This window comes from Camarhynchus parvulus, chromosome 7 (assembly GCF_901933205.1).
Source record: "Camarhynchus parvulus chromosome 7, STF_HiC, whole genome shotgun sequence".
Lineage (NCBI taxonomy): Eukaryota > Metazoa > Chordata > Aves > Passeriformes > Thraupidae > Camarhynchus > Camarhynchus parvulus.
The window spans coordinates 1,726,038-1,741,692 of record NC_044577.1 but is presented as its reverse complement, the minus strand read 5'-3'; the positions used below and the strand labels follow the sequence as shown (position 1 = coordinate 1,741,692).

Here is a 15,655-nt window from a genome sequence, read left to right as displayed (position 1 = left end):
AACCAGGTTTATTCCCCACAGAGGTGGGTGGCAGGGCTGGGAAGGAGAGGCTTTGTCACCCAGAGCCTCCAAGTCACGAGATGCCAGTCTCTATTCTTGTCCCCAGCACGGATCCCTGCGGTGACCTTGGGGAAAGGGGAAGTGGGAGCAGGGAATGCTCTGCTGGCATCCAGGGCAGCTTTCTCTCTGCTATACAAGGCACTGTCTGGGAGTGCCAAAGCCCCAGGAGGATTTGGACCTTGCTGCAGGGGCCATCCCAGCGTTCCAGGCTGGGCCAGGAACATGTAGCCCAGATTTTCCACATTGCAACCACAGGGTTGGAATCTCATATGAGCACCTTCATAAAAAAAAAAAAAAAGAAAATAGAGGGGGGAAAAAATCCTCCCAGAGCTCAGAAGACACAAATAAGGTTATTGGGGATGGACAGACAGCATGACTAAATTTCTTTTTTTTTTTTTTTCATTTTCTAAACATTAGGCGCCATTTTCCTCCTCCATCATGCTCCAACCCCTCTGGAGTTATAAATACTCCACAACAGAGCCTGGACTGGATTATAATTAGACAATGAGCCAAGAGGATGGAACCAATGGGCTATAAAAGCCTGGCCACCCCCCCAGGCAGGACCTGCACACCAGGAAGCACTGGCATGAGCCGGGCACCAGGAGCTGGGACAGGAAAGCTGAGGATTTCCTCCAAGTTGGACCCAGAGCATCCCTTGGCCCCTCGTGCTCCCATCGCCAGGTTCTACACAGCCCTGGTCACAGGAGACCTGAGGAGCCTGCAGCTCCTGACTGAGAGGTACCACCAGGATGTCAACCTGGTCTTTGAGATCAGTAAGAACCAGCTGGAGTGGCAGGTGAAAAGCCAAGCCTCCTATGGACTCTCAGGTACTTTTCCTTCGAAGGCCAGGCCAGGAAGATGAAATCTTGTGGGTATTTACTAACCCTGAACAGGAGAGGTGCAGTGCATCTTGGTGCCTTAGGTGTGCCCAAGGTTTCTGGTTAGCCCACAGTTCTGGCCATTCGTATTCATCACTTTTAATATTTTCTTCTCTTCTGCACCTACTAACCCAATGGAAGTGTAAAATCTGTGCATCCACATGATTTCTTCAGGCTGGGATTAGGCATTCTGTATTTTGGGAATGCTTTCAGCAGGGCTCACAGCCCAAATTCCTCGTGGTCCTATCAGGAGGGATAAGATGCCCTCAGATGATGCTCCCCATGGTCCCAGGTGCTTGGGAGATGGTTCAGGAAGTCCTGGAGCTGCTGGGAAATGCAATTCCTCTCTCTGGCACATCTAAAACCCAGCTCTCCATCACGTCCTAACATACTCCCACCTGGCCTGGGTGCCTTCACTCCCAGCAAAGTCAGCTTTTCCTTTCCTGGGGAATTCTGAGCTGCCTTTTACCTCCTGCCAGCCACTTGGACACAGGGCTGCATGCCCTGGTGGCCAGCAGGGCGTTGGCTGGCCCACCTGATTCCACCTGGAATCCCACTCCTGGATGAGCCCACTCCTGGATGACCCCACACTGAGGGGTTTTTATTCCTCTCCTGCCAACTGCAGTCAGAGGCACTGAGCACAACCAGCCCCTAAAGCTGCCAGAGAAAAATGGGAAAAGAGGAGTCAGGAGCTGCCTCAGCCACCAGGCTGCTGGGCAGGGGAGGGGAATGCAGGGACAGGACTGGACTAGGGGCAATCAGAGCCCCATTTATTGAATTTGCTGAGAATGTCCTGACAAAGGCAGGAATGATGAGTCTGACTCCATGTTCTCAGAAGGCTAATTTATTATTTTATAATACTACATTATATTAAAGAATGCTATACTATACTAAAGAATACAGAAAGGACGCTTACTAAATGCTAAAAAGATAATAATGAAAACTCCTGACTCTCTCCAAAGTTCCCACACAGCTTGGCCCTGATTGGCCAAAGAGCCACAACAACTCCCAGCAGAATCCAATGGAACAATCCCCTGTGGGTAAACAACCTCCACACACATTCCACATGAGCACAACACAGGAGAAGCAAATGAGATAAGAATTGTTTTCCTTTTCTCTGAGGCTCCTCAGCTTCCCAGGAGAAAAATCCTGAGCAAAGGGATTTTATCAGAGGATAAAATCAGAGGGGTGAGTGCACACCCCATTCAGGGGGTGAGTGCCACACCCATTCAGAGATTTAAGTGCCACACCCACTCAGAGATGTGAGTCCCACATCCATTCCCATGTTCTGCAGGGCTGTGGGCTCTGGAGGAGCGCCTGGAGCTGAGCTCCCCTCTGTGCCTGGCCGCCCGCCACGGCCACCCCGACTGCCTGCGGCACCTCCTGCGCCGCGGGGCCGACCCCAGCCTGGCCCCGGGGGGAGAGGCTCCCCTGCACCAGGCCTGCCTGGGGGGGCACAGCGACTGCGTGGAGCTGCTGCTGGAGTACAGGGCCCAGCCCAACGTGCTCAGCGAGCGGGGCACGGCCCCGCTGCACCTCTGCACCTCACGGGACTCCCTGCGGTAAGGACAGCACTCCACTCCTGGGGCTGGCCTCCATAGGGCTGGGATGGGGCTGGGACAATGGGAAGTGTCCCTGCCCTGGCATGGGGTGGGATGGGTTTGGCTTTAAGGTCCCTTCTGTTGTAGTTGAGATGGAGACGGATGGAGACATTCTATAGTAGAGCAGGCAACCCCGATGATGGGGAGAAATGACGCATCTGACTCCATTGATATCAGAGGGCTGATTAATTACTTTATTATCAGAAGACTAATTAATTACTTTATTATAATATATTGTTCTATAATATATTACCCTATATTACATCTAACCTGAATCTGCCAAGCACTCGACTCAACTGCCCAGAATCTCGTGACTGTCAGCCGGCAGTCCCGACACACACACATGGATTCAGTTGGCCAATGAATCAGAGCACTCACACCAGAATCCAATCACCACTTGCATTCAGGTAAACAATCTTCCACAATGCATTCCACTTTGGCACAACACAGGCGCAGCAAATGACATAAGAATTGTTTTTTCTTTCTCTGAGGTTCAGAGAATGTGAATCCCAGAAATATCATTGGGAAATTGGGCCTTCCTTTTCTCTGTGAAAAGAAATACAGCTACAACACTCCATTTCCAAAAGGCTTCAAACTGATTTTATTCTAGCATGCATGCTTTTTATACATTCTTACAAAGCTCAGAAGTTTACACGTTACTCATTGGTTAGAAGAGACAAACAAAGTGATTATTTATTGTATTTTTGGGGAATGTCCCAACGAAGGCAGGAATGATGAATCTGACTCCATGTTCTCAGAAGGCTAATTTATTATTTTATAATACTATATTAAAGAATACTATACTATGCTAAAGAATACAGAAAGGACACTTACTGAATGCTAAAAAGATAATAATGAAAACTCCTGACTCTCTCCAGAGTCCTGACACAGCTTGGCCCTGATTGGCCAAAGAGCCAAAATAACTCACAGCAGAACCCAATGAAACAATCACCTGTGGGTAAACAATCTCCAAACACATTCCACATGAGCACAACACAGGAGAAGTAAATGAGAGAATAATAGTTTTCCTTTTCTCTGAGGCCATTTAGCTTCCCAGGAGAAAAACCCTGGGCGAAGGGATTTTATCAGAGAATGTGAATGCCACAATTATTGGAATAGGCAGTTGCAGGTTTCTCTTATTTATTCTCTTATTTATCCTCCTTTCTTTCTTTCTTGGTTTCTATGTCAGTGACCTTGGTAGGAAATTCATTCAGGGGTGAACATGGATCCCCTTATCAAACATGGATCCTCTTCTCAGACATGGATCCCCTTATCAAACATGGATCCTCTTCTCAAACTTCTCCCTGGCTCACAGAAGTTGCTGTAAAACATCTTCCACCCAAACCTTCCAACCCAAACCTGGCCTTTTTTGATAACCTCTGTGCATCCCCTGTGCACACAGCCCAGGACTTCAGGAACATTGCACAGCTTAAGTCTTCTTCCTATGGACAGGAGCAGCCCAGCCTCAGCCTTTCCTTCCTCCTCTTTCCTGACTATTTCTCCTAAAATCAGTGTGTCCTGCAGCCCAGACCCAGCACATATCCCAGGAGATGCTCAGGATGGGTTTATGGGATGTGGCGCAATGCCCCACACAAGCCATGTAGGGATCCCCCTTGGTTCACAGGCAGGGCTGGGCTCCTCCAGGTGCACTCACATCCCACCCTGCATCAGCATCACACAGATGAGCATAAAAATTGCCTAGAAAAACACAGAAAAATATGTTTCTGTAGGACTTTAGGTGCCTGGATGGCTGAATCAGGATATTTTCCCTTTTTTTTTAATAAAGAGCTCAGCCACTTGATATTATCCTGATGAAACTGCTCAGGGCCACAGTGAATTCCATCACCTTCCAACTTCCCTGAAAAGCCAGCCTGGCTTCTATCCTCTGCCCTCCAGGCAGGGAAGATTACCTGGAAGTAGGTGGTGAAAGTGAGGTTCCAGCATATCATGGACAGGGAGAGGGTTCTGGAGAAGGGAAGCAGCCAGAGAGGGAAAGGTTTGATCCCTGCTTATCAATAAGAACCTCTGCAAGATGTCCAAAAATCAGCTATTAATCAGCTCCTGGTTCAGCCAAAAACATCTAGGGATGAATACAAAGCATCCCTGGTGCGTGAGGGCTGGAAGGAGCAGGATGGGAGAGGGAGGGTGCAGCAGGCAGCTCCAGCTTTAATTCCTTCACCTGAGCTCCCTTTCCACCTCCAGCCCCATCCTAAACCCCCAGTGCTTCCCTGATTTTGGCTTCTCTCCCTGAAGAGTTGGGGCCACCAAACCACCCCAGGGCGTGCAGAGGATCTCCTGGACCACAGAGGTCTTTGCTTCCAAGCTTGGAAAAAAATTACTATTTTATATAGATGCATTAAAAAGCGGATCTGCTCTCACAGATTTGCATGTTCCATTCCCTTGGAAGACAGAGAGGGATGGCAGCCCAGCCACCAAGGGGATCAGACAGCCCCGAGGTGGCAACAGCTGAGTTGTAAAGCCTGGAATATTGGGGCTTTATAATGGAAATGCTGCGAGCCCCTTAACTGCAGCGCCCGGCACTACGGGGGCTTCTACAATAACTGAGCCAACTCCCTTGAAAGATCAAAAATTAATAGACATTTCAGACAGGGTTTGAGGTTTCGACCACTGCATTTTCAATAGCAAAGACTTTGCTAAAGTTAGAGACTGAGGAGGTCAAGCTTTGGGTAACACAAACATTTCCTCTTTGATTAGGGGGAGACTACTTTACCTCGCCTCCTTTTTTTTTATTTTATTATTTTTTTTCGTCGAGTAGTAGATTTTAGGTCATCCTTAATTTTTTACTGACAACAAAGAGCAGGTCATTGACCTACATAGAGAGCTATTTTATTTTTCTCCCTCTCGATAACAATGGCCAGAACACCTATGTGCCAGGTTCTTCTGTATTCCCATATACTCGGCAATTCACCATGGGGGCAGGACTTAAAACCTTTGAGCCTCTCAGTGACTGGGATAAAAAAAAATTATCTGGGCTTCCTTCCAGCCATTTGAGCTTCAGAATCCATGAGATTTCAACAAAAAGGATATCAGAGCTTTAATCTAGGAGCTTTTTGAAGAGATGGAAAAAAAAAAGTTCCAGTAAAGTTCAGTCTTACCTTCTTCACTTTAGGAGCTGTTCATGCCAACGTCGGCCTATTTAGTAGAGTTCCTCTCCTTGACCTCTTTTTTACAGCCGAGATAATTAACATGGTGGGGTAAGATGAGTCTCTAAATTCACTGCACTCTCTCCCTGGCGCTCTCCCTTTTCCCTCTTAAAGCTGGGGATGATTAAAGGAGCCTGCCTTTATTGGCACCCCGAAAAAATAAAATAAAATAAAAATAATTGAGGGGGAGAGGAAGAGCCTCGGCGGCGGGGGAGGGAGGGAGGGGAGAGCGGGCGTGGGCCTGGCAGGGATGCAGGACGTGGCTCCTGCCTCCCATCACGGCAGGGAGGGATGCTGAACATCTGCAGAGCCCTTCTCCAGATCCTCCAGATCTCCCTGGATGTCCCAGGCTCCCCTCGAGGCCAGGGAGAACCTGCCTGGAGAGGAATTTCCCTTCTCCAGCCTCGCACGGAAGGAAAGAGCTCGGCAAGGAAAGAGCTCTGGGAAGCCAAGGGATGGGACAAGAAGGTGTCACCCCCGCTTCCAGCTGAGCAATTCCCTTCTCCGAGCCTTCCCCCCACCCTGGGAGCTGGAGGCAGAGTTCTCCAGCTCCTCCAAGCCCCCAGAGGTGCGAGGGATGTGGGATGAAAGGTGGGATGAGTCCATGCAGGAGCTCAGGGGCTCCATGTGAGGAGCACTGGGATGGGGAGCAAGCACCAGGGACAGTGGGAATGGGAGGAAGGAGCAGGAAACAGGAGCTGAGCAGGAAGGCAGGAGTCTGAAAAGGCCAAGACAAGGCTCCCAAATGCCAGCAGATGGGGACTGACCCAGAGGAGCCAGGCCCAGGCACCCTCTGGCTGTTCCAGCACCATCCTGGGCACTCTGCCCCTGTGGCTGTGGGAATGAGCAGCACTGCAAGGGAAAAAAAAGCCCAGGGATTTGAAAAGCCAGCATTTAGCATCATCTAGTGCTAGACCTCATCCTCTGCTCTGTTCAGCCTTGCTAAATACAGCACTCTTGGAGCCATCATTTTGGGAAGCTGGGTAAGAGCAGATCCTGGCTGGGTCCTGACGGAGAAATGAAGAGCCCAGAAGAAGCCACAGGGCTGGCCCTGCCCTCTGAGACGTGGCAAAATGAGGGCTTTCACAGATAAACCCCGGGCATGGGAGGGAAAAACAAACAGGAGGTTTTTCCTTAAGGAAACTGGGGCCTGAGCGGGTTTTTGGGACTTTGGGAATTTCCCTGCAGCCTCCGCTGCCCCAAGCTCCTGCTCCTCCTGCTGGTTGTTCTTCACATCCCATTTCTAACAAATCCCACTTTCCTAGCCTGGTGGTTTTCATCCCAGCCAGTGGCAGCCATAAGGAGGGCAATGGGTGAAGAGATTAAAAAAAATCAATCCCAAATAATTTTCTCCCATTCTCAGAGCAGGGAGCACCAGCACCACTCACCCCAAATTCCCTTTACCTTAAGAGGTGACTTGCCCAAGCAAGGGGATGTCACCTATCACCTGCAGATGGGTTGGGAATGGCTTGGAAGTGAGCTTAAATAGTCAAAATTGGGCTCCACGCTGGATGGAAAACAAACTTGTCTGTTTTGCCACCAAATTTCTGCTGAAATAAACAGAAAGGTGAGCTCAGTATGCTGTTTCAGTATCCCCAGAAAATTGGAGAGGAGCCCTCGAAAAAGCAGCAGCCATTGCTGGGCCTTATTTAATGGGATTTTAGTCCAATCTGGTGGCAACAACCAGGCTGTGAATGAACGTACAGGAAGCCAGAAATGCTGGGGAAGTGTTGGAGCTCGTGAATTCATCAACAGAGATTTTAGAGTCTAACCAGAGCATCTACCCAGAACCTGCTGATGCCCAGGTATCCAAACAGGAGGCAAAGGCTCCTCCCAGGCTCCCACCTTTTCCATCCACTGGAAGGGATCTTCCCTTGTTCATAACTCCCTGCCAGCATTCTCTCTGTGCCAAGGGAGGAGCACCCAGGGGGGAAATCCAATATAAAGCAGCTTGGGTTTCTTCCAGCACTTGATAACCAAAAAGAAAATCCCTCCAGGGAAGGATGGCCTTTCCACAGGAGAATATTTGGGATGTCCAGCAGGAGATGAAGAGGAGCTGAGCTGCCAGGATGGGATTCTCTGTGAGGGAAAAGCCCAGGGCACAGTGAGGGTTCTCGGCTGGGTGCAGCCCCTGGCTCTGCTGAGGGACAATCCCTCTGTGCTGCCTGTGCAGGTGGAAATCTTCAGCCTGGGCACTCTCACCCAAACCAGGGCAATGTTTGTGCCCAGGCACTGCTGCCTCCTTGCCTGGGAATGCTTTAAGCATTATCTACCCCCCAAAAAAAGAAGAAAAGCAGGACAAAATGGGATTTTCCTCTCAGGCTAGACTGCTGCATTTTTGCAGCCAAGTCAGCAATTTTTTTCTCATTTTTCCCAGCAGAACCATCCTATAGTTTGCCCTGAGTACATTATTTTAGGGTGCAGAGCAGCCTGTGAAATCAGGATTAAGCTACTCTGGAGAGGTGCCAAGAGGATAATCATAACCAGGGCTACAAATTCCCTGGTGACAAGGATGGCCAAGACCAATAAAAGAGACCAAGTGTCTGAGTGATCCCCTCAACAGCAGCCAGCAAGCCCCAAAAAAGCCTTAAGGAGACAAAACACTCCTGAAGAAAGGGATTCAGCATCCTAGTGCAAAAAATGAAATTGGAAAGTGGGGACCTGAGGATTTTGGGAATGGCACAACCCCACCTAAATCCACTCTCAGCCAACCACAGCCCAAGCAGAGCATCCGTGGTGGAGCCTCTGGTGAGGGCTGGCACTTCTGGGAGGTGCAGGAAAAGATCCTGAAGGGATTTTTCTCCTGGTATCCCAGGCTTGAGGTGCACAGGAAAAGCAGCCCAGGGAGGAGTTTGTAGATTCTGCACTGCCAAGGACAGTGAGAATCCCCCCAGCAAAACCTTGGGGAGGTGATGAGGCAGGTCCACAAAAAGTCAGGTATATTATTATTATTATTATTAGCATTATCTCATTATTTTATTATTGATATTTTCCCCACACATGTTAGCATTCCCCTGGGGCAGGAAAAACAAGCAATATCCTGGTGCTGTCCTTCCTCCCTGAGCTTCCTCCTCTTCCCCATCCCTGCTGCTGGAAGGATCAGGCTGGGACTTCTCTTCCCCTCGTGCTGCTTCTGTGTCAGCCCAGATCCTCTCCCAGGGCTCCAGTGACACCTGAGCTGAAAGAAAAGATGAAAATTAGAGAGTCAGGAAGAGGTTACATGTTGGTGGGTCCCTCCCAGCTTGGGATATTCTGTGATCCTGTGAAAACACAACCCTCTGGAGCAGGATCTCAACACAGGTGTGGGGTCCCTCCAAGGGGGAGGGAAAATCCATTTTTGTATCCAAGCAAGTGGGGCTAGGATGGTCAAGGGGTTCAGGCATGGTCAAGGACACTCAGGATGGTCAAGGGTGATCAGGGTGGTGAGGGCTGGCTGAGGATGGTTGAGGATGGTCAGGGTGGTCAAGGATTGTTGAAGGCAGTCAAGGATGGTTGAGAATGGTCAAGGTATTTAAGGATGGTCAAGGATGGTCAGGGTGGCCAAGGATATTTGAAGACAGTCAAGGATGGTCAAGGATGGTCAAGATGGCTAAGGACAGTCTGGGATGGTCAAGGAAGGTCAAGGTATTCAAGGACAGTCAAGGATGGTCCAGGACAGTCAGGATAGTCGAGGATGGTCAAGGACACTCAGGGTGGTCAAGGGTGATCAAGGTGGTCAAGGATGGTTGAGGATGGTCAGGGTGGTCAAGGATAGTTGAAGGTGGTCAAGGATAGTTGAAGGCAGTCAAGGATGGTTGAGAATGGTCAAGGTATTCAAGGATGGTCAAGGATGGTCACAGTATTCAAGGATGGTCAAGATGGCAAAGGACAGTCCAGGATGATCAAGGATGGTCAGGGTGGCCAAGGATAGTTGAAGACAATCAAGGATGGTCAAGGATGGTCAAGATGGCTAAGGACAGTCTGGGATGGTCAAGGAGAGTCAAGGTATTCAAGGAAAGTCCAGGATGGTCAAGGATGACCATCCATGCATGACCCTGGTCAAGGGGCAGAGGGAGTATTGCCCAAACCACCACTGCTGTCACTGTGGAGGGCACCAGGGCACAATGCCACCCTCCCAAAAATCCCAGCTCCAGCATGACTTCCCTCCTCACCCCAACCCACCTCCCACCCCACCATCCCTCATGTCTCACCCCACACCACCCCAAACCCCTTCCCACAGGTGTGCCAAGCTCCTGCTGCTGCATGGGGCGGCCGTGGAGCTGCCGAGCGAGGCGGGAGGTGACACAGCCCTGCACGTGGCCGCCAGGCACCGTCTCTGCCACCACGCCCGCCTCTACCTGCGGCGCCGCGCCCGCGTCGACGCCCGCAACGCGCGCCAGGAGACGGCCCTGGGCGTGCTCTGCGGGCAGGCCCCAGCCCAGGACGACCATTCCCTGCAGCTTTTCCAGCTGCTGCTCAACCACGGCGCCGACGTGGAGGCGCGGGATGAGAGCTGGAGGCGGCCCCTGCACCGGGCCTGCGGGGCGGCCAACGCCGAGCTGGTGCGGCTGCTGCTGCGGCGCGGTGCCGACGCCAACGCCATCGACTACGACGGCGTGTCCCCGCTGGGCTGGGCCCTGCAGGCCGCGGCCTCCCGCCCCGAGCTGCGGCCACACCTCACCGTGCAGCTGCTGCTCAACCATGGATCCCAGAGGATTTGGCCATCGGCCTTTGTCAAGGTACATGCCCCAAAATGGCGCCCAGAAAATTTGGCCCTTGTCCTTCAGCAAGGTACCAGCCCCAAAATGGCTCCCACAGGATTTGACCCCAGGCCTTCATCAGGGTACAAGCCTCAAAATGGCTCCCAGAGGATTGGACCCCAGGTCTTCAGCAAGGTACCGGCCCCAAAAGGGCTCCCAGAAAATTTGGGCCTTGGCCTTCAGCAAGGTACCGGCCCCAAAATGGCTCCCAGAGGATTTGGCCCTTGGCCTTCACAAAGGTACTGGCCCTGAAAGGGCTCCCAGATAATTTGGCCCCAGGCCTTCATCAAGGTATTGGCTCCAAAATGGCTTCCAGACAATTTGGCCCCAGGTCTTCAGCAAGGTACCGGCCCTGAAATGGCTCCCGGAGCACCTCAGACCCAGGGGGTTGAGGTTGGGTGTAGTTATTAATTTTGGAGTGGTTTTGAGGGTCCCCAGGATGAGGTGAGAGATGAGAATTAACTCCAAGTTCTCAGAAGGCTGATATATTACATTCTATTCTATTCTATTCTATTCTACTCTATTCTATTCTATTCTATTCTATTCTATTCTAAAACTACACTAAAGGAAGAGAAAGGAGACATCAGAAAGCTAGAAAGGAATGAATAATAAAAACCCATGACTGACCAGAGTCCTGACACAGCTGGACTGGGATTGGTCATTAATTAAGAACAATTCACGTGCTGGGTAAACAATTCTCCAAATCACATTTGCTCCATGGAGCAAATCCATGGAGCACAGGAGCATCCATGTCTGTCGGGGTCACTGCTCGCCATGGTGGATGGATGGCTCCATTTTTAGTCCTGGTTTTCCCAAGACTAAAATGTGCTTTTGGCCAGAAATTTGTATAGGTTTGGGTTTTTTTCCCCCTTCTAATTGTGCTTTAAGTATTGCAGTCCAGAGGAGCAAAACATGGAGAAACTGAAGCTTCCCAACAGAAGAAATCCTGGCAAAGGGATTTTTCATAAAATATGAAAGTGACAGTTGGGAGATTTGGGACATCTGAAGGTGGAGGTGGGAGAATTTGGGAGAGTTTCCCAGTCTGTGGGGCTGGAGATTGATGGAAGTGAAGGCCCAGCAGAAGGGCAGGATGGAGCCAGCGCGGCTCAGAGGGGATTTTCCTTGTGCACTGGTATTCTAGGGAATATCAGAGGCAGGCTTGGCTCACAAGCTGCCTCATGGCTCTGTGTTCCATTGATTTTACATCAAACCATAAAGAAAATATTATCCTGCCAAATATTATCCTTGTCAGGCACAAGCCAAAAATGTAAATAAGGAGTGAGGGCTGCATCCAGAGGAAAAAATGCCTCAGCGGGATGGGAATTCCCACTGCTCCAAAAGGCACCAGGAGAAACCCCACGCCTTCCCCATCCCAACACGGGGCTGTCCCAGCCTGGAGCAGGGTGGGGTGGGACAAACCCTGGCTGCAGCAGGTGGGTGTTGTCCCCTCTGTCCCCGCCTCTCTGTCTGAGCCCTCCCACCATCCCTGGACAGGTGCTGAAATCCTGTGCAGCCGTGCCAGAGGTCATCGAGGTCCTCTTCAACTCCTACTCCCAAATCCCGGTGTCCCAGGAGTGGAGAGAGGCCGTGCCACAGGAGCTGTTCCAGGTGAGGCAGCCCTGCTGGTTTGAGACCCAAGGAGGGGGTTTTTCCCAAAGAATTAGTGTTTATTTTCCCCAAAGAATTAGGGTTTATTTTCCCCCCAGACTGATTTTCCCCCCCCACCCAGACTTCACTTGGATGGAGGAAAAACAAAAGGAATTTTCCCTAGAGCAGCACCACACACCTGATCCCTCCAGGCTTGCATCCCTCCACCTCCACCATCCTCCGACCCCACATCCCTGTCCCAGCCTGCCATAAAATCCACTCTCAGCCTCTGGAAGTGAGCCTGGAGCCAGAGCACTTCCCAGCAGGAGCCCACATCACTTGTTTTGGTTGGGAAAAGCTCCTCCTTGGATGTGCAACAGGTACAGGCAGCCCACTCTGGGGTGGTTTGGGATGGCTCCTGGCCACAGAGGCTGTGAGGGATGGCTGGAATGCAAACAAAGCCTCCAGCTTTTCTGAGGAATGGGAGAAAGGATTTTTTCCCCCCAAATTAGGGAAAGGCTGAGGCTGCACAGCCCAATCCTGCTTCGTTTCCCTGTTCCCTCAGGGACAGGCTCTCTTCTCCATCAGCTTCCTGTGGGATGCTGCTGCACCCTCCCTGAGTCTGGTTTCCCCCAAGGTGCTCCAACAGGGGAATTCCAGTCCACAAGGTCCCAATTCCATGGGAGAATTCCAGTCCAAAAGGCCCCAATTCCACAAGGTCTCTATTCCACAAGGTCTCAATTCCGCAGGAGAATTCCAGTCCACAAGGTCCCAATTCTACAGGAGAATTCCAGTCCACAAGGTCCCAGTTCCACAAGAGAATTCCAGTCCACAAGGTCCCAGTTCCACAGGAGAATTGCAGTCCACGAGGTCCCAATTCCACAAGGTCCCAATTCCACAAGGTCTATTCCACAGGAGAATTCCAATCCACAAAGGTCCCAATTCTACAGGAGAATTCCAGTCCACAAGGTCCCAGTTCCACAAGAGAATTCCAGCCCACAAGGTCCCAGTTCCACAGGAGAATTCCAGTCCACAAGGTCCCAGTTCCACAGGAGAACTGCAGCCCACAAAGTCGCAATTCCACAGGAGAATTCCAATCCAAAAGGCCCCACTTCCACAGGAGAATTGCAGTCCACGAGGTCCCAGTTCCACAAGGTCCCAATTCCACAGGGTCCCAATTCCCCAGGAGAATTCCAATCCACAAGGCCCCAGTTCCACAGGAGAATTGCAGTCCACAAGGTCCCAATTCCACAAGAGAATTGCATTCCACAAGGTCCCAATTCCACAGGAGAATTCCAGCCCACAAGGTCCCAATTCCACAGGAGAATTCCAATCCACAAGGCCCCAGTTCCACAGGAGAATCGCAGAGTCCCTCACCCACCCTTTCCCTGTGTCACTGCCCATTCCCCACCCCCCCAGCCACACCTGGGCTCCTTCCCTCCAACCTTCTTCCCTAAACACCTCCAGCTTCTCCAGCAGCCCGGAGAGGCGTGATCCCGGGTGACAGAGCCCACGTGGGTGGCACTGTCCCCGTTGTCCCCTCTCTGCAGCAGCACCGGGCGTTCTACGAGTCCCTGCTGGGGCTGGCGGGCACGGCCCGGAGCCTGCAGCACCTGTGCCGTGCCGCCATCCGGGCACACCTTGGCGACAAGTGCCACTGCCTCATCCCCCTGCTGCCCCTGCCCAGGGCCCTGCAGGAGTTCCTGCTGCTGGAGCCCCGGGGAGTGGTGCTGTGATGGGGCACATCCAGGAGCACATCCAGGAGCAGATCCGTGGAGCATCCGTGTCCGTCGGGGTCGCCGTGGTGGGTGGAGGGCTCCATTTTTAGTCCTGCTTTTCCCAGGAATAAAATGTGCTTTTGGCTGGAAATTTGTATCGTTTTGGTGGGGTTTTTTTTCCCTTCTAATTGTGCTTTAAGTAGATTATAAAGAGTAATAAAATGATCAGTGGCTGGTAGGAATAATGCTGATTGTAGAAGATCCCTGCCAAGCTGCTCAGGTGTGGGAAGGGAGGGACAGGGCAGGGGACACAAAATCAGCCCAAGGGACCCAAATCAGCTCAGGGGGTTCGAACTAACCCAGGGGATCCAAACCAGCCCAGGGGACCCAAATCAGCCCAGGGGACTCAAATCTGTTCAAGGGACTCAAACCAGCTCAGGTGATTCAAACCAGCTCACAGGACCCAAAACAGGGGACCCAAATCAGCCCAGGGGGAACAAACCAACTCAGGGGACCCAAATCAGCCCAGGGGACCCAAACCAGCCCAGGTAAGCATCAAATCCCCTGGGATAAATCTCCCCTGGGAATGGCACGAGCAGAGTTGCTGTGTAGAAGTCCTCAGCAGGATGCGAAGTCTAGCAGCATTAATAAAGACCCTAAAATAGATTTTAATTTTTTTTTTTAATGTAAGAGCCACCTAGAATGTTGTGGTTATTCCATGCAGCAGGGTGACACAAATCCCTGTAGGTCCCAGCCCCTCCCATACCCCTTGTGGCTGTCGCTGTCCCCAGGCTGGCACAGGAGGGGGCTGGAAAACCTAAAATTGTGCAGTTTGGGTTTTAATTTTCTGCAGTGATCTGGCCAAAGGGACCAGGAGGAGTGAGGATTTACCCTCAGGCTCCTCAGGTTAATTCCTGCTGAACCAAACATGCATCCCTTGGGAGAACAGCTGTCCTCCTGCCACAGTGCTCCCCAAAATTCTTCCAGTGCTGAATTACAACTGTTTTGGTTTGGTTTTAAAAAAAAATTAAAAACACAACACAAAATTGTATGTATTGTATTTTTAAACTATAAACATTTCCTATTAGATAGAATTGTATAAATATACATATACATATATACATACAAATAAATAAAAATATACATATTATATATTATTGTGTATATACATATGTATATGTATACGTATACATACATGTATATATTTTTATATACAATTATATATTAAATATATATAATTGTATCTATTTTATGTATCTATATATTTATAAAAATATATCTATATATAATTTCTATATATAAATATATATTGTATATCTCTAAATTTTTATATCTATATATAAATTATATCTATAAATTTTATTTTATGTATAATTATTTATATTTTTATATAATTTATGTAAATATATCTTTTATCTATTTAATTTTTTTCTATTTATTCATATATATAAATTATATCTATAAATTTTTTATTTTCATATATAATTATATCTATATGTAATTTTATCTATAAATATATAATTTATATATAATTTTTATAGAATTATTGATATATAAATTATGTCTATAATTTCATATACTTTTAAATGTATATATTTATATTTTTTATAGATGGATAACTCGTTTTTCATGTTTGGCTGGACTTTGCATCCCTGGCTCCCAGAGCTGCTGCCCTTGGAGCACGGGAATGAGGAGGAGAAGGAATTAAAGGAATTCTTCCCCTCTCCCATCTTCCACCTGCTGCTTCCACAGCGTCCCTCTCCCTCCGTGGGCAGACCGAGCACTGCCAGCCCTGCCCCGCGTTGTGTCCCCAACATTTTGTGCCCCCGGGGTGGCCCCATCCCAAACCCCCGTGCCCCTTCCGTGGCTGTTGGGTTCCAGGCTTTGTTTTGGTGGGAATTGTCGGGG

The 15,655-nt window shown here is 49.9% G+C and overlaps 1 protein-coding gene across 1 annotated transcript; it reads left to right on the top strand.

Moving 5' to 3' along the window:
- The first annotated feature begins 646 nt into the window (after window positions 1-646).
- On the top strand, window positions 647-13,765 carry ASB18 (ankyrin repeat and SOCS box containing 18). Its single transcript, XM_030951920.1, has 5 exons — window positions 647-887; window positions 2,233-2,500; window positions 9,923-10,421; window positions 11,937-12,050; window positions 13,580-13,765. The coding sequence occupies exons 1-5, from the start codon at window positions 647-649 to the stop codon at window positions 13,763-13,765; spliced, it is 1,308 nt and encodes a 435-aa protein (XP_030807780.1).
- The last annotated feature ends 1,890 nt before the right edge of the window (window positions 13,766-15,655 follow it).